Raw genomic sequence first — 19,970 nt, 5'->3', positions numbered from 1 at the left:
CCCCTATCAGCCCCCGGTGAACCCCCCCCCCCCCCCCGTGGCTAGCTACTGATGAAGCCAACCGCTCGCCGGTCGTTTGAGAGCAATTCGCCCGACGTTAGTCGGTTATGTTATATACTTTAATTCAAAGAGATAAGGTCAAATGGGTGTGTGTCACTCTAAATGAAGGTTATTTGAGAGCAGCTAATAGATGCAGCAGAAATTTATACAGATTTTTAATCAAAATATAACATATCAGCCTCCAATGAAAAACGATTTTTTTGGTCTGTCTTTTTTACTGTTTTTTTTTTGAGACTGCAGATCTACGAAGCTATTGCGGCTATTTTCTGGCAATCTGCCAGCTATGTTTCTTTTTTGTAGAAAATTCCTTTGACCATTTTTTCTAAATCATTAATTAATTGACTTCAGTGATTTAAGTTGCAGCGTTAATATATTCTCTAATTGTACTTTTCACCGAAGCTGCTGAATAGAGAGGACTACACGGTTAGCAGGGCAATTTTGAGTTATTGTAAGTGTGGGACCCCTCCACCTCCTGTTCCCCTCCCCCACACCCCTCTTTTCTGCTCACATCGCACTCTTTCGTAGCCCCCCACCCCAAACGCACTGAAACTCGCCCTAAGAATAAGCTTTTGTTCCTCTCTCCCACTCTTTGCTGATGATAATCTTTTACCCCAACGCACAAAGGTTGTCCCTCAAATTAAGCTAGCTACTACCAATCAGCTAATGTTTAGTCTGATTTTCTTGTTCTCCTATCTTTTTTCGGTATGTGGACCATTTGCCAAATTTAATGTTACCCAAAGCCAACTTACCCAATTTACCCTATTGCTAAGTTTACCAGAACGACTATTTAGCCGACTATATAATTAAATGGTTCGTGGGACTTGATATGAAACTATCACAACCAAACATGGGATTACAATGTCCACATAAATATTTTAAATCATCCTTGCAGTAGTGACTGCTGATTTGTAATCGGATAATTGAACGAAGAGATCAAAGAGCATTGGGTAAGTTGATATTGAGTAATATGGCATTGGGTAAAGTGGCCTTTAATTCTTTTCTCCTTTGTCTCGTACTCCCTTGAATAGCAACTGGGTGGAAAAAAGTTTGAGAACAAATATTAAAATTCGCAAGCAGAGTTTCGTCTCTCTTTCATATGTGGTAGATTTTATTGTGCACTAACATTTTTTTTTGTCATTGATTCGGCATTGTCAGAATAATATTTGATAGGTTTTTAATACCTGGAAATACAACTTATAGATACAAAAGAACGGACTCTGGTTATGTACGATCTAACAGTTTTGATACGAGAGTTGGCTTTATCAATTTTTGGTTGACTCTATAGTTTTTCATAATTTTTTTCTGAGAATATTTTTTGGCTTGCTCGAAGGATTTAAGTCAGATCTTTATCAAGCTCTCTACTAGTATGATTACCGATGCTTCTGAAAGAGAGAACTGCAGGTCTTTAAAGGTAATATTGTGTTAATGTAGGTTTGGGATCCCTCCAGCTTCTGTTCTCCTCCCCATACCCTTCTTTTCTGTTACCATTCCACTCTTTTCTTAAACCCCCCAAATGCACAATGTTTGGGCCTAAGAATAAGCTGTTGGTTCTTTCCTTAATCATTTTCTGATAATCCCTTACCCCAACACACTAAGGTTGTGCCTAAAATTAGGATAGCTACCACTAAACAAGCCAACTCCTAACCTGTCATTGAAGTGCAATCTGACAGCCGGTATTCGCCTATGTTCTTTTAGCATTTTTGACTACTAAAGGTTTCAAATAATATGTGATCAGTTTCACCTATCATACGACATTCAAATTGATAACAAAAACATGCAAAGTGAGGGCAATTAAAACAGTGCAACTGTAATGTTTCAAGTATTAGTTTTTGTATACCCTCCTCATAATGTACCCGTAATGCCCATTTTCTTCCGTTCTCTTTTTCAAACAACCCATTCTGAAAATGTATTTTTTGCCCAGTAATGGAAAAGCAAAGTATTTTTTAAAGCATCTTGGCATTTTTTGTTAAATCTGCAGGCTTCTTGTTCTCTTTTTGAGAATCATTGCGTCAACAATTTTAAAAAAGTGCTCCCCATTTTCTTTCAACCCGAGCGAACCGATATTTTTAAATAACTTTTTAATGCAAAAAAGTAGTTTTAAATCCGCGGGATTGCTAAATACATTTGCTAAAAATTGTTGAGTATATGCAGAAAAATATAATCTTTAACATGCTGTAATAATTGTTTTTCCAGTTTTTATTTGCTTTTTTGTCTGTATCGACATATTATCTACATACTCTCAATAAAAATACAATTTTTGAAAATTATTATACGAGATTGTTTTCTGTTTATCGGAGAACGGTTTTTGTTGTTTTTCAAAGATAGGGCACGACTAACAGCACTATTGAGTTCTGTTCTACCTTTTCTGATGTCAGCGATCAACTGATCTTCAAATTTTTTTAGCCTTGTAACTAGTTACATTTTCAAAGAAATTAATGACATTCTGAGAAACAGACCTAATTATTTGATGAAGAACGGTCTATACCATCCATGGCGGAATTTTTTAAATACATTATGTCGAAAGGCTAGCCTATTACTAAATGACTAACTTCGTCTTAAATAGGTTATAGATTTTGTTGCATTGTAAATAGGAAAAGCGATGATATCTGGGCTCCTGAAAAGAACATTTCCTACCAAAATTGCCAATAAACAAAACTAGTCCAAAACTTTTTCTCTATTGTTTAAGTTCTATTCTACCCTGTGACTATGACCAATATCGTCTATTTCGGTTTGTGCATAGTCTTGTTCTCCAATAAGTGTAAGTTTACCCAGGTTGAGGTGCGCGACCCAAGCCAGCTATAATCATACCGACTTGTTTAATTTTAAATTCTACATTGAGTCGCGTACAGTGGGTACCAGACACTATAGTTTATTCCGTCAGTTTTGCTTTTGTTTCTAGCAAATGGGAAGAAGTTAATTGTGGGATGGAATGCTGTCAGCTTCCATGTGGAGGACCGTACTCCATGGATCACTCTGACTGTGTTAATACTAGCAGTGATTGTTGCAGTCGCTCTACGAATAAGAATGGAAGTCTCGGCAGCCAAAAGGTTGAATCACGAACACGTATTGAACTTTTATAGTCCGTAGCATAAAGCTGAAATGATAGCGGACATTTGAAAGGTCAACGTTCAAATTTACAACATGCAAATAGCGGCATATTAATCTTCATATGCAAGCCCTAAGTTTTTCGATACTCGATTGCGTTTGAACTTTATGAAACTTGCTTGCGATTTTCATTACGTTGAAACGCAAGCTAACGTTAGAAAAACTGTAGACATGCATATGAACATCAATGTGTCGATATTTGCACGTTCTAAATTTGAACTTTGACCTTTCAAATGTCTAATTCAATATTATAGTCTGTCCCATAAAGTTGGAATAATCGGACGTTTGAAAAACGCCAAAACGTTCAACTGAGCATGCAGTACAACTTTCAGAAGCTTTTATGTCTACAGAAGAAACACTATCATCTGTTTTTTTATTGACCATAATTGTTTGAATTGTTTGAATTCTGTTTACGCCACAGTGAAGAATTTTTGATTTCCCTTTTTAATATTTGAAATAAAGAGTTTGAATTGTATTGGGGCGCTGTCTTTTTTTAAGATCTGTTCACACATTTTCATGATTTTTGAAGTCAAATTGGAGTAGTGATATTGGTCAAAACGAAACAGGAAGTAGAGCGAAAAAGCGAGTGGTTTTGCGGCGTGAATGAATTTTTTTCGCTCTAAATTTAAAGTAGAGTGAGAAAACGGTGTTTGAACGAAAATCGCTTTCTCGCTATTGGTTTTTGTTCACATGCGGCAATTTCACTAAATGGTTTTTTTCTAAATGGTTTTCCCAATCCATTTATAGTCCGTTCTAGGTCAAGTTTTCTGTTTAGTCGATGAAAATTCTATGAATTGTACGTCAGGACTTGTCCTGCTTTGTTTTTTATTTCGTCGTCGCGATTTTTGTTACGACCATATGACGGCACAACCACTTCAAAGCTGCTTTTTGTTCATTCGTTCATGCAATTTCAACTGAAATGCGTTTGTGACGTCATGTTTTGCTCTTAGTGGAGCGAGATTTTTTTTGTTCATTCGTGTGATTAAATTTTTGGTCACACGTGACTTACCTCACTCTCAAAAATGACTTCCTCACTTTGAAATTGACTTTTTAATTGCTCTCAAACGAAGTTTGTAGCAATTATATTAGTCCTGTCGGTCTTTTTTTATGCGATTTTTCGCTTGACCCTTTTTTCGTCTGACGCTTTTGACTTTTCGTCCTCAGAAACGGGATAAACAGGTAGCGCCCAGCGGGCATTAAGTGCTCTTAGAGGCTTTCTGCTCTTTCAGCTCAAACTGTTTTAGAGAATTATACTTATACTTATCTTGCCAAGGGCGGTTCTTAGAGGTTGATACACCCCCCCCCCCCCCCCTGTTGAACCCCACCCCCGCTATTGCCTCCACCCCCACCGCCCTGTTGCCCACCCAACCCAGTTTTGCCCCCTATCAGCCCCCGGTGAACCCCCCCCCCCCCCCGTGGCTAGCTACTGATGAAGCCAACCGCTCGCCGGTCGTTTGAGAGCAATTCGCCCGACGTTAGTCGGTTATGTTATATACTTTAATTCAAAGAGATAAGGTCAAATGGGTGTGTGTCACTCTAAATGAAGGTTATTTGAGAGCAGCTAATAGATGCAGCAGAAATTTATACAGATTTTTAATCAAAATATAACATATCAGCCTCCAATGAAAAACGATTTTTTTGGTCTGTCTTTTTTACTGTTTTTTTTTGAGACTGCAGATCTACGAAGCTATTGCGGCTATTTTCTGGCAACCTGCCAGCTATGTTATATACCCTTTGGAAGATCATGAGCAATTTTTTGCTTACAAGGCAGTTTCGAGTTATTGCAATGTAGAAGTTATGCTCAGTTGCCGTCTCACTCACTAGACATGTAGTGTAGGTGTGTTTGCCAAAATACTTATAAAAATAGTGTGATAACCTTTATTGTTTGTTGTGAAATTCAAAATATATAAATGAGAAAGAATCATAGTGGCAACAGAGGGAATCTATACAGGATTCTAGAAAATAACCCCCTGCATCAATTTACTAGGATGTATGTATATCCCCAATAAAACAATCCCCTTATGAAAAATTCCTCCATTTCTCCCTATATGCAGAAATGAACCAAGTTACGTGTTGTTTTTGCAGAGGGAAGAGCAGCCGTGGGTTGGGTGACACTTATGTGAAGGCAATTTCAACAGCAGCTGTTGCCAAGAAGGAAGGGGCCATACAGGGTGGCGTCAGAAAATGGTCAGTGAGTCATCGTCAGAGCAATATCAAGAGTTTGCAATGGTTTCAAAATCTAAATCCTTCACTGACATCCCACTGACCTTTACATTTCGAGCATTTAATTATCGAACTGTTATATCTCAAAACATAACCTAATCGCTACTCCAACGGCTATAATTGTTCCGACCCCACTGGCGGGGAGGGCGGGAGGAACTATATACTCAAATAGGGTTTCTTCAGACAATTTTGGCCGATCGATATATTCATTGTAGAGAAATGTGACTGGTATCATTAAAAAGCTCGTCCAGCGTAGAATTCGAAATTGAAAAGATTTTTTGAATTTCGTTTTTTTTTTTCGAGGATTTATCGAGGATTGAAATTTTGTGTGAACACGGGATATTTGGCATGATTTTGCTCACTTTTAGTGTAATTTTTCAAATTAAGAATTTGAAAATAAAAATATTAATTCAAAAATACATTTCAGGCCACAAAATGAATCAATTTTGAGTTCCCAAAAGGCGAAAGGCGATTAAAAAGACTAGCTCTGGTCTCATAGGGAAGTTTGCTGTCAAAAAAATTCGAAATATATTTGAGAGCTCTTTCTTTAGAAAACTTTTCCTTTTTTGTTTTTTTGAGTCACATAAAGACTAGTCACTTTTCACATCAAGGTTCCGTTAATGACAAACCTCATTTCCAATCAAATGAAGACCAAAGAACAAAAACTTGCTTCAAGGAATCGCTCATGTTTTTTAGAAAACTTTTCCTTTTTTGTTTTTTATGTCACATAAAGACTAGTCACTTTTCACATCAAGGTTCCGTTAAGGGCAAACCTCATTTCCAATCAAATGAAGCCCAATGAACAAAAATTATCTGCAAAGAATCGCTCATGTTTTTTTCTGGCTTCGACTCAAGAGTTTTTGTAATTTTTAATGAAATTTTGATTTTCTATTTGAGGTTTAACTAAAGTTTTGGTGTCCTATGGCATAGACTCTTTGACTAAAAGTTCAATAGGTTTCGCATTGAGTCTTAAGTGAACTTATCTCGTGCTTTGAGGGGACAACTAATGGCTCTTGAAGTCAATCTCAGTAATGACAGGACTCATTTTTTCAGGTGTCCTATGGCATAGACTCTTTGACTAAAAGTTCAATAGGTTTCGCATTGAGCCTTAAGTGAACTTATCTCGTGCTTTGAGGGGACAACTAATGGCTCTTTAAGTCAATCTCAGTAATGACAGGACTCATTTTTTTAAAGGTAACAAAAGGTAATTTTGTTAGCGGTGTTTTATTCTAACTATTGGTTATATGACTTCAATGCCACCAGATTTCAACAATTTTTTTTATTTTTTTTCGTATTGGATAATTTTTCGAGTTTTGTATAATTTTACGCTGTTTCTAAATTGTCCTAAATACTCTCTTTTGATTGGTTAAAAATGACAAGTTTTTTTTATCAGAAATTGAATTGAAAAATGTATAAATAAAAGATACGGTATAAATTATGCACATCAAACTACAAAATCGCTCAAACATTTACATTAAATAGGTATAAATTATTATCAAAATAAGTGAAAACCGAGGTTCATTTAGCCGAGTGGGGTAATTAAGTCGACAAAAATGAAAAATTTGCGTAGCTAACTGAGTAAAACGTACAACTGTTAAAAACTATTATCGACTTTAGTAGACGCTAGCTTGGTGTATACCGCAGTGATCAATTTTACATATAATTACTAATAAAATTCAAAAAACATGCACATCACGAACATGGTTAAAGTTTGTTTGTAAAAATTTAAATAAACGAAATGCAGGATAAATTGTGTAGAAACCACACAAATTCTAATTGATTGAGAGGTTTAGTGTAGTAAACATTGTAGATAAACTTTTATTGAAAAGAGGGTTAAAATTGAATGCTGCCTGTGTTTGTTTATTTAGTAACAGATGTTAGCAGAGAAATGTTTATGAACATTGTAGATGAACTTTTATTGAAAGGAGGGTTAAAATTGAGTGCTGCTTATGTTTGTTTATTTAGTGACAGATGTTGCCTGAAAAATGTTTACACACATTCCGATCACTCTCACTGTTTTGAACAACCTTTGTGGGGTTCAAGTTGCGAGGAGGGTTACAAAATATCTCTGCATACATTTATTTTTTTAGCAAGACGGCGCATATTTTTTACAAATTCTAAGATCACTCTATCTGTTGAAAACAATTACTTGAAGGGAGTAAAGTGACACAAAATGATTGACAGATTAGAGCTTGTAAACTCTCTCATTAAATTGTTTACTTTTACAACTGTGTAGAATGTAAGGGTGATAAATGATATGTAAGGATGATGAAGGATCCGCCGCAATGTAATAAGATCAGATATCGGCGCCGCATTGTAATAAGATTAGGTATAGCCGCCGCAATTTGTTAAGATTAGTTTTAGCCACCGCAATGTATTAAGTTTAGGTATAGCCGCTAAAATTTGAGAAAACTAAAATTTTTTAAAAGAATGAATTATGAAGGTCTAAAAAGACAGACACAGTATAAATCAAATACATTATGAGTAATTTTAAACACAACAGAGAGCACTCAAAATTTGAAATGCAATTAGGTAGTTTGAAATTTCAGGGGTACAGTATGAATTCCATCAGATAACACTTTTCGTTTAGGAAAAAAATAGGAAAGTCCTTTCTTTGTTTGTTCATATGTAGCGACGCAGTGGTTGATTGTCCGAAAACCCCTATTTGTAGAAGATAAATTGGTAATTTCCTCCATCAATCGCCGATAATTTTCCAATGGTCGATCTCCGGTCTCTTCCAAGGTTCGTTTATTACGTCCTTTGCTGCTGAATTTGTACTTATCCGATTTGGTGTCGTAGCAACAATAAGTTTTGCTACAAAGACAAATCATTTCAGTACATCTTAAATCTTCTTCGAAGAGTCTTGGCTCTCGTTTGTCGTGCTTCTTATGCTTTGAGTAACATGTTCTAGGGAAAAAATTGTGTGACTCTGCTCTTAAGGAATCATCACAGTCCTTCTCTCGCAAAGCCTCCCATTCCCTCTTTTTGCAGGTCTGATGCAATCGAACAATTTCTCGTGCGCTAGCGCTAAATAAAGGGATTCCGTGTCCATTTCCAACTCCTCAAACTTGTCAACATCGCAAAACTTATCATAGAAGTTGTAATAGAGCTCCAACATACGTAGCTTAGCGTATTGAAGTATAAAAAACCAAACTATAATAGGTTCTCGATGTTCAATTTTGTATTCTGCAAGCTCAACTGCGTAAATTTCTTTCAACACATAGTTCAAACGCTTAAACATTTTTCCATTGATTGCTTTGTGTGTCTTCTCATCTTTCAGGTACTTGGTCTCTGTATGTCTACTTCTGTCCATAATTTGGTACCCATAAGAGCTGTTTCCCAACAATTTTATTGTCTAAGCCACAATGCTAGAGTCAGAATTTTCATCTACAGCTCTTCTAACATCTACCATCGACTGAACGAAAGTGTTGAAGCATTTTTTGGGCGTGTTTTGCACAAATCTCTAAATTGTCAGGCATTTCAGTCCAAGACTGAGATAAAAGTTGACTAATGGAGTAATGATTGTCCCGTTTTCTAGCTTCAAGCTCGAAATTAACATTTGTTGAGGTTATTTGATTAGGTTATATTCAATTGCATACTCTCTCATATAATATCCAATATCGGCTCGGCTGACATTAAAGTTCTTAAAAACAGGAGGGAAATTAGAGAACTTATACTTTAATCCATCTGGAACTTCGAGATCATACTGTACATATACCAACATTTGCTCATCTTTTATTTTAGCTAAAAGAGTCTCTTGTTTCATAGTTAGTTTGAGGGGAAAGTCCTTCCTCACGTGATATTTGACTTTTTCCTCTTCTTCAACACATTCCCACCAGTTACACTCCCAGACTTCAACAATACTGTATCCCTTGTTTCTCAAATAATCTCTTCTCAGTTCATCATGTTCTATTTTTTTGATTCCTCTCTGCATTTCCTCCTCCGAGAGGCTTGTTTAAGCTTTTTGACATGGACAAAAATTGAAGCAACAACTTGGTTCGAATACTGTGTTGGCAATGAGCGCAAAAACCATCCATGTTAAAACAGTCAATCTTTTTTGGTTTCCCGGTTGAATAATAGCTTTCAATAGTGCACTCTAGGCGTTGTGATTGGAGATAAGACATGACTATGTTCTCAAATGCTCGCGATTTATTGTTTCGAGCTTTGAATTTTTGAGAACTTGTGTCGAGCTCCCACCGTGTTTAAAGACCAGTTAGCATTTCTTGACACATTGAAAAGGGATATAATTGACTGTCATCAATAACCACAGTAGAATTACATACGTTTTCTGAATTCCTGCTATAGGTTTGATCAACTACTGCCTTTCTTGTGAACACAATAGAAAGTGGACCAGTCATGTCTCTGCGTATTTTATCATGTTAGTCCCTGTCACTTTCAACAAATGGGAAAAACTTGTGAAAGACTTGTGAAGACAAATGTTTGCTGAAATGGGAACTGTACATCAAAGTTTTGTCAATTCTTTTGACAAAACTTTGACAAAACATGTCAATTCTTTTGTTGTGGTAAAATCCCAACATTTTTTGCATTTCGTCCAGTGTTGGAACAACATCCTTGTTGTTGTATCACTTGGCAAAATCTCTAAATGTAGACATTTGCTCTTCCTCCCAAATCACTTTCAAGTAATTGTAATTATTGACTCCAGAAAGGGGAATTTCTTTCAGTCTCAACTTTTTCATAGCTTCCTGCTGAGATAGTCCACGGTTCAGCAGTTTTTGTAAAATCTCTGAATTCTTTCTCCAAGGGTTTATGATCCTTCAATTTACTGAATAAACATACACAGGGAGGAAGAAATGTTGCGTTAAGTTTATTTGGAGTATCGAACCGTTCATATGGGCAGAATCCTTCGATATCGCTGGTCTTGTAAGTCTTGGGGAATGAATCGAGAGATTTAGCTCCTCCTATGAAATTTAAAATATCAAGAAACAGATCGTCGCTGAACTTGATTGAAACGAAATGATTGGCCTTTTTGATAACTGTAGGTTGAATATACCTATCATGAAAGAGATAAGGTAGGAGGTAGAATTGATGAGATTCAAATCGTACTTTTCACTGTTGAATCCAAATAAAGGTAAAGTGTTGATATAACGCTTAAAGTGCTGTTGCAAGTCCAAAAGCTGATTTTTCTGCATTTTTGGTAACTGTGTAGTCATATCAGCTCCCTCCTCCTCCTCAATACACTCATCTTCGAGTACAAAAGCAGTTGTTCGGCTTTTCCGTTCGTTCAATTTTTCAAAGATGGTGTTAACTCGACTATTGATTGTATCCTGAATTGATGCAAATTTTGTTTGCTTTTCGGTTCTACTTTTGTTAGCTAACTTTTAAAGAGCTTCGACAAAAGAGACAAACAGGATCTTAGTGTTTTTGTCGCATTGAAACACAGGCTTCCCATTTAACTTGATGGAAATGGAGACATGTATTGGCTCATGTTTTCCAATCCAAGTAGTTGTGTTCGTATCTTTCAGATCTTCAGTGGGAACGCAGATCGATTCAAAGTCAAAAATAGCCAAGTTCTTGAACAATTTTTGATCATCGTTGTAGGAAATTCAGAATCCATCGAGTTTATCAAACAAAATCTCTCGCAGAGTATACACAATCTTTTGGTAAATTTGCTGTACTCTGTGTTTGCAAGATTTTACATGGCTGTTGAAATTTCCCGCTTTCTGAATGAAGGTATCGCAACTGGGGCAACGGAATCGTTTAAAGAATGTGTTAATATCATCAACGTAGCATATGTGGTTGCTGAAACGTAATGAATTAATATTTTTCTCATACATTTCATCACTTCTGCTCGCAAGTTCACCAACAAAATCATCTAAAATGTCAATATCGTAAACAAATATGTTGTGCCTTACCGCATTCTCAACAAACACGAGGTGATCGATTGATACTTGTCTAAAGTTGATTGCGTCATGTCCAGACTCGTGAGGAAAAGCACCAAACAACTTTGCTGCATTCGTTTCCAGTTCAGATGACCAATACAAGTAAACAGCCACAGCTCTGAAGGGGCACAGATAATCTTTGTAGGTCTCTCCGTAGCCATTCGATACAAGACATTTCACATCTGATCGTCTGATTAACTGTTCAGGAAGAACAGCATTAATACATCCCATTGGAATATTCTTGAGAAGAGCCCAGAATAATATTACATTTGTAGTCAGAGCAAATTGCCTTTTTTGTGATTTCTCTCTCCTGTGCACACGTCTCCACTGGATCCATCTTTTCAGCTCTGTCTTGAAGTGAGACCAGGTCACCTTTTGAGCAGAGCAAATGAGATTATTAAAAGAAAGTGTTTTTCTCATGTGCATTAAAGTACCGATACTCGTCTGTGTCCACATTGCGCAAGATAAACCCAAGAGCCAGATTCACTTTGGCAGCGCTATTTAGTTTTTCGAAAACTTCCGTTAACTTCTCGTTGATCTCATTCGGATCCAGCTTGGACAAATTGAAGTTGAACACTCGATGTTTCCCATTCTCCATTTCTGTGTCGTCAACAAAGTGCTGGCAAGCACTTAGTTCCTGCTGCAATTGCTCGTTGTTCTTGTCTAGCTCCTCCGATTCTAGGACTTCTTTGAGCTTTTCACTCAATTTTGTTCCAACTTTTGTTGAAGTTCCATGCTTTCTCCTCGTGTGTTGTTGAAGAGAATAGAAACTCGGAAACAAGTTGATAATTCAAGTCTTCCTTCTTTGTAAAAAAATTAGGGCATTTGTGACAAGATAATGTCCTACTATCACAAGACCGCTTTTGTCTTGCCATAATCTTCTTCACCACCATTTGGTCGCACTTTGTGCAGTTCACTGGGAGATTTCTATCAAGAACAAGCATTGTTATGTTAGTTCAAGATGAATTGAGTAAAATTCGGGTTAATTGCGAAGCAACTGAATCTGAAAAAACAGAAAGTATGATGACTAAAGCTGCTATGTAATTTTGAGCTACTCAACGATTACTGATCACTTCCATATATGGAAATGACGTCATTTCTGTTTTTAGAAGCGAGCATCATGTTAGAAGGTTTAAATCATTCTGGAAGGTTTAAATTATCCAGATTGCGACATTTCTGCATATAATTAACCAGCTTTCAGTTTTAATGTACAAGTTCATGCCGTGGCAAAAAATTCGAACTTTACATTTTTCTCTCATTATGCTCTCACTCATATTTGTTAACTTTTACTGGAAACTTTCCTTTCCAACACATTTTTTTTTTGCCAAGGAAAGTCAATGTTTGAAAATTCCCGATTGTTCCAGTATTTTGAAGACATGTAGTTCAAACTTGTTTATCTCAAATATTGATTAAAGTTACTGTCTGAGATCAAATTTAATTTTATTGAAAAAAAAAGCTCAAAGATATGCTTTCACAACATCCAGAGAAAGATCACGAAAATTTTTTCATCTATTGTTGAAGAACAAATTTACGTTGTACAGCTGAATTTTGTTGTATTAGAACCTCTCATCCAATCAGACTTCAGCTTTAGAAAACTAATTCTCAAGATAATATATCACTTTATGCTTTGCTTTTTCTATTTCAATTTTCTTTTTACAGGGTTTTACTTGACACTCTAATCAATTGTGAAAACTGTTGTTCAAAAATCACTTACAACTTTTGGAAAAATTATACAAAAGAAAAGAAGGATTTGCCGATGCTCACAGAGTAGACGAAATTGATGTGAATTCTTACTTTTTTTCAATTTTTTGGACGTTTTTACTCAAAACAAAAGAATCATCCGAATTAGGAAGGGATTTGAATATGCAACCTTCTCTACCAAAAATTCGAGGAATATGACTACATAGCAAAACATTCCGTCGATTTGTCGACAGAAATACACATCAACAAGTATGAAATGCTTTTCATATTGAATTCTGTCCCGAAATTATGGAACAATACAGAAATATATCTCAATCTAATTATATCCCAATTCCTGGACCAGTAACAATTACTTTGTCGCTGCAAAACGCTCTGTTTTTTTTCAAAGACTACAATGCCGAAGGAGTGAGAGTACGGTTGGGAATAAGACTTCCCAACACTTATATACAAAAATTTAGTTCCAAATTTGGGATATTTTCCGAGATCGACTTGAGATTTAACGAGATGGAGAGAATTTATCAAAGCTTGACTGTTTTGGTCAATTACGTTAACTCATTTCCCGTAACTTACTAATTAACTTTGGCTGTTAATTCGGATAACACGTGAAAAGGTCACCTTTTTTGGTCACTGTCCAGTATTGAGCGTTACCTGTTTCGTATAGTAATGTTAGCTTTTCCTTGAGCTGATTCCTTCTTTGGTCACTTTACAACTGATACATTTCCGTTTTTGGATAATAACGTCACTTTGTTTGCTAAACATTACCCTTTTTGGATATGTTGTTCTGATTGGTCGGAGTTAAGTATATATAGAGGAAAAAAATTCGACCAGCATCATTTGCTTTCTCTTCTCTTAAAACAAGATCACCTCTGTTTCTCAAATAACTTTGACTTTATTCCTTCTTCTCTTCTCACCACATCGAGAAATTGAATTTACAGTGCAGAATAACAGCCTTCTCTACTTAGTTTCTTTCATAGAGGAGACTGCTCGGATTACCATAACAGACTTATCGAAAGGGCTCTTCGAGTTTTTTGTAATCCTATCTATTACAGTGTGGCACGTTATTGAGCACCAGCGACAACAGTTTGGCACATATCATCAAGGACAGGTTCCAATCACGGAGAATCAGCTGGGAAATCACGCAATGGTTCACGAAGTTGCTGTGATTAATGGGCATCACTATCCTCACGCTGTTGGATCAGATTTTCCCGACAACTACGTTGCTGAAAGCATTCAGTACACATTTCCGTGGGAGGAAGGACAGATTCCCAACAACTGTTTCAATACACGCAAGACAAGTCAACTATCCAGTCCAGAGCCGCAAAACAACCTTCTCCGGATAGTGAGAAACGCTGGCAGCAGTGAACAAAGCGAGTTTAGTGTCGATACTAGTACCACGTGGTCATTTAACGATCTGGAAAATTTCGATCCAGCTCAGTATTTTGGTTCGACTGATATGTCGACTACACCGTCAATGACAACCCTCTCAATAGAGGATGGAACAGCTCACATCCCAATTGTGCTGACTGATTAGGCTCCGGTAACTCCCATCAGTGTTCGACCTACGGAACCTCCAGCAATCGTTGAAAGAGTCCTACCATTTGGCAATGAATTCAAAACATGTCAAATTAAGCGTGAGAACTCTTTTTAATATATTTTATATTTTAATTTTTATTCTAGATTGCTTTTAAAGTACTTTGTGAGGTAATTATACTTTTGTTTTAGTTCATTCTTTTTATATTGAATTATTTCTTTACTCTGGGATCTTCCAAACAATATGCAAGCTATCTTCCAGCAAAAGAGCAACTTTTGTCGAAATTTTTGAAACATTTTGATAAGAAGTCTGCTTCCTAACAAAAAAGTTGATTTAAAAATTGGTTTTTAATAAAAAAAATTGAATTAGTTTGTCGAGTTGTAATAAAAATTTTTATTTTGAAAATTGATATTTAATAAAACAAAACAAGTTTGAAAGTTGATATTCTGAAATGCAAAACCATACCGTAAAATGAAGAAAAGTGAATATTTTTTCCGTTTTTAACTGACACTTTTCGAACATTTTTTCGACATTTAAGAAATTTTTTTTTACTCAAAATTTGATATTCAAGAGAAAACGTTGAAAAAAAATTCAATTTTTAACAAAAGAGTTGATTCAATTTTCGATTTTTAAGAAGAAAGTTTTTGTAAAATTGGTTTTTCACATAACTTTTAGTGGATTTATTAAAACAAATACAAATCACAAAACATGGACAACAAATTAAATACGCTGTTTTCTTATTTCCAGATAAAAGGGGTTTATCAATTATGCCATGACCGTCTAACAAACAATCAACAGTCTTTTTTAATTCAATCTCATACTTTGAGTTTTTAACGGAATGAATTCTATCTAGAAAAGATGATCTAAGGGTTTGAGTACTTGCGTTTCTTTGTTTAGCGCGTAGTAGGTGACGCTAGAGCTTCTTTCTACTCAATCGCTTTTTGGAGATACGGGGTACTTTTTCCACGTACTTATTCTCCAAGTTGTCCTCCGCCGTTCTGATTAACTGGGTAAAGACCAATTCTGACTCTTCTATAATGGAACCAAAGAACTGGTTTGTATAGAGTGTGTACAGGCAATCGACTGTTTGATAAATATAAGACCGATTTTCTATTTCTTCTAGTATCTCTTTCACTGAGGATGAAATGAGAGTAATTTGGTAACGAAAAGTCTTTAAATTGTCGTTATGAGTGGCAACGGAAAATTTTTAGTGAGCAGATAAGGTTTATATTCCTTAATTGATAGAGAAACGAATTAAGTTTTTTCGCTATAATCTCTAAAATTGAGATTTTTTTCGCTAAAATTGAGGTAAAACTTGATACATTATTGCTGCCATTTTTGTATTCGGATGACAGAATAGAACCTACATATGAAAACAAAAATAAGGTAACGTAATTTTCTATTTTTAAAGGTAACTAATTCTGTTCCAATAAAAATCTAAAAAATCATTTTCGAAAGGTTACAATTCAAGAAACAGCAAGCTAAAAGAATTCTTTCTTATACTTGTTCGAAATATTTTCAGCACTAGTTTTCTTTAATGCGAAACAGACGAGGTAAACAGCAGGCCCCTTTTGAAATTCTGGAAAAAAAATTTGCGGACCTCAAGATTTCCGAATAGATTACCTTACATGGAAAAAATGAATTTTGCATTCCTTTTCGGGTATAAAGGACTTCATTACCATAAAAAAAATTTCTAATTATTGAGAGAATATGGTTACAACTATAAATCTTATACAGTACAACTTATACAGTTTTACACTCTCAGCTCAAGTTGTAGAAATGTCTTTCTCTTAAATATCACTTTTTTTCCGAGTGCTCCTTCTATGTACACTCAATCCTCACCAAAACCAGGAACTGATTCGGTTTCTTTTTATATGGACTTTGGTTTAAATTCAAAAAGATTTGGGACTTTTACTGTGTCCCAGATTTCAAGAAACGGACAACTTTATACTGAACCAACCTTCCAAGTCGTTCGAAAATATGATTCTAGGACAATTGAAAAGATTCAACAACTGCGATTTGGAGACTATGAATTAAGAATACTGTGCTTCCTCAAGGAGGATCTTCTCAAAGGAGAACTAGAGATGATAACAAACGAACCTCAATTCGTCAAAGATACGAGCACGGAGCACAAGCTGGAACAGAGTCACAAAGTGAGAGAGATTAGCATTGGACGAAACCGCAGACCCTATGTTACTTTCCTCCAATACATCAAGGACAACCACCTTCAACTTATGTACAAATTCGACTTTTTTGTCAAGAGGCGAACAATGAGTTCAAACAAGTGACTTATGTGATGTACACTCTGGATGAATTCAAGGAGTCGATACAGAATTTGAAGGACTTTTCTAGTACTCAACAATGTGCATTTCAATAAATGTGTGATTTTATAATGTGTTTGTCTTTTTAATTTATTTTTTCAATTCATTTTTCATTTTTTCAACCTGAAAATGAGTTAGAATACTGGTTCATCTAGAAATATTTTTCTGAGTCTAAGAAATAAATTAAAAAATATTCCACGTTAGACTTCACTACAAATAAAAAAAATCTTCTTATACAGTTCTTCAAGCTCTAAATTTTCCCAAAATTGATAAACTTGACAGTGATTCCAGTTTTTCAGAACCATAGTGGGTTATTCAAAACGGACTACGACACGCTACTTTTGTATATCAGTCTGACAAACAAGAAATTTCCATTTCACAACATCGTTGGAACGGAGTTCAATGGAGTTTTTTAACTAAAATTGAATTAAATAAAGAGGAAAACAAAAAATTATTGGAACATATTCCTGACCTTCTTTCTTATGTAGAGACTTTCAAAAAGACCATCATCACGTTAGATAAATAAAGAAATAAATTTGATGGATATTGTCAAACTTTTAAACATTTTCAATTGTTACAGTAGTATTTTTCCAATGTTTCCCAACAAAGAAAAACGAAAAATTTGTTTCCTGGCGGAATGTAAAATTTGGGATCAAAACAATAATTTGGAGGAGATTGACCAAATTTTCCCCTCGGAGGCTTATTGGTTACGGTAATTCAATTCTGGACTTTTTCTTAGCAAGACGGAAAGTGTCCCGTTTACATGCACTTACACGATTCTGCTGGAGCGGTTAAAGCAACTACTGGACCGGTTTACTGTTACATGTTACCTCAAATTCCGAGCTCATGTCTCTTGGGCCACGTTACTGGTCTGTTATTTTGCTTCTTCGTAAAAATTTGTCATCCACATATTTTTTAAATGTTAGACTGTTGATCATTTTTGGAAAATTCATGCCAGAACAAAGAATGCCACTCTTGAACTACATATTGGTTGCTTTGATGGAAAAATTGTCAAAGAGTTGGGAATCTTTAAGGACGGAATTGTACTTGGATACAGTTTTCTCCCACCTAAAGACAACAAACCGACATTTCAAGCAAAGTGGAACACATAAAAAAATGAATGGTATAAATGGGAATCATGGAAAGCTTGAATATTCAGAGCTGGCTTCTATTATACATCAACATTGCTCACCAACATCAGAGTATTTTGCCAAAAGACTTAAAAAATGCAAAATTTTATCACCATACTTGTGTAAGGATGTGGAAAATCTTGATAATTTTGGATGTCCGAAGGCTTCCAAACTATTAGAAAACGATGATGCTGAGTGGAATTGCAGCAACTACCCGTATCAACAAAAGAAGACTCTTCACTGTGGAGAAAAGAAGACTTACGTTTATGGGATATGGACTTTGAATTTTTTTGCTAATATTTATTGATCGTATTCGTGATTGTAATTTATTATTCTCATTTGTATTTTTTTCTCTGAAATTAGAGTCGTATTAGAGAATGAGTTGGTTAAAAAGTATCTACAACTATTGTGATCCCATTCTTTATTATTCTTTCATAGTCTTGCTCCTAATTTGGGTACTTTTTTCAATTTCAGTGCTTTTTCTCACTGGTTCCTTTGACGGAACAATTTTTTGGTTTTGTGTTATGATCATTTCACTTATGCTTATGTTAATTTTTGGCATATTTTTGTTGTTTAGTTTTCAATTCAGTTGCACAGTTACTTTATCCTTAGGGAAGAATATAGAGTATAAATGACTGATCACACTGATAGGGGACTTCAATTAGGTAATTTCGTCTTTGATGACAATAATCTTGGAAATGTTTTGGACAGAAGTGTACCAGTCTTTAGTAGTTTTTTGTTCCAATTTTTTGTCATACTATTGATTTTAGCTTTTTGTATCGTAAAAATTGTATTAGCTTAGACTTGTGAGGAGACAACAGTTTGGATTGGCATTTTGTCGACTACAGTTGGATATATTTTACTTCTCCAAAATTACGAGCAACATAATTTCCACCAAAGAACGAGTTTTTATTTCATTGGTTGGACCAAGTGGATCTGGGAAATCTCATCTCATCCATGATTGGTTAGTTCTTGGAACTTTTCAACCAGAATTTGACAAAACTTACTATTTTTATCAACACTATCAATCTGTTTACGGACTTATGTCAAAAATATAAAGAAGTTTGAGTTCGTCCAAGGTGTTGATTTTGAGTTGATATACAATCTACCTAATAATGGAACAAAGTATTTACTTGTTTTTAATGACTCTTGTGAAGAAATTTCTAGTTTTAAAATATTTGTAAAAAAATAGCTACTGCTAGGTTTAAGTAAAGTATACATAAAGCACAATTTCTTTCATCAAAGCCGTCTAGGAAGCGATATTGAGCTAGAGAACACCCATATCGTTTTATTCAAATCACCCAGAGGCGTCTTACAAATAAACACACTCAGTCAACTGTTGGGATTGGGATCTCAACTAAAAGACTGGTATACCACAGCAACCTCAGTTCCCTATGGTCATTTACTTATAGACTTGACTCCGAAAACAGTCGACTCTCTGAGAAAACAGTCGACTCTCTGAGGACGACTGTACTAACAGTGGTTCAACGCCATCATTATTTTTTCCTACCTCAAAGCAAGCAACAGATTATATTTTTGAATGATGAGCACACAACATCTCTCTACTCTGATCGCGTTTCAGAATTATTCCCAGAGCTTCAAAATAACTTTCCTCAAATATTGTCCCAAAGACTCATCCAGTTTTTAAGCGAATGCATAGTAAACCATCTAGGAGGAGAGCTAACAGGAATTCAAAAACAAGAAGTTTTAAACTTCGGAGAAGAAATTCATCTGTTTATTCTAAAAAAAATAGTCTCAGTAAAAGAAGACAGATCCTTAGCTCCGAAATAAAAGATCAGTCTAATATCAATTTTAATTCCGTCAATCATTAATATTCTCTCTTGAAATGGATCAGTTTGTTTTGATTCGTTAACATTTTTATCAGCAAAAAATCAAGTTATCACCTCAAAAATTGGACAAATATAACGTAAAACAGGATTTGGTTTCAAAAAATTTAGAAACTGTTTTCAGAAAAGTTAACGCTAAAACAAAGTCGTCC

At 35.4% G+C, this 19,970-nt stretch overlaps 1 protein-coding gene across 4 annotated transcripts in view; it reads left to right on the top strand.

Moving 5' to 3' along the window:
• Positions 1-2,849: 2,849 nt before the first annotated feature.
• The window catches only part of LOC142340827 (receptor-type tyrosine-protein phosphatase H-like), a 64,428-nt gene continuing 47,307 nt past the window's right edge, over positions 2,850-19,970 (top strand). For 2 of the 4 annotated variants that reach the window (XM_075391564.1, XM_075391562.1), the window contains exons 1-2: positions 2,850-3,107; positions 5,251-5,352. In XM_075391564.1, the coding sequence (XP_075247679.1) occupies positions 3,085-3,107; positions 5,251-5,352 (125 nt within the window). In that variant the 5' untranslated portion in view covers positions 2,850-3,084. The remainder of the gene's footprint in view (positions 3,108-5,250; positions 5,353-19,970) is intronic. The other 2 variants (XM_075391563.1, XM_075391561.1) reach the window with 1 other exon arrangement.

Source organism: Convolutriloba macropyga, chromosome 6 (assembly GCF_964194025.1).
Source record: "Convolutriloba macropyga chromosome 6, txConMacr16.3, whole genome shotgun sequence".
Taxonomy (NCBI): Eukaryota; Metazoa; Xenacoelomorpha; order Acoela; family Convolutidae; genus Convolutriloba; species Convolutriloba macropyga.
Note: the sequence above shows the minus strand (reverse complement) of the source record. Positions and strands in the feature narration are given on the sequence as shown.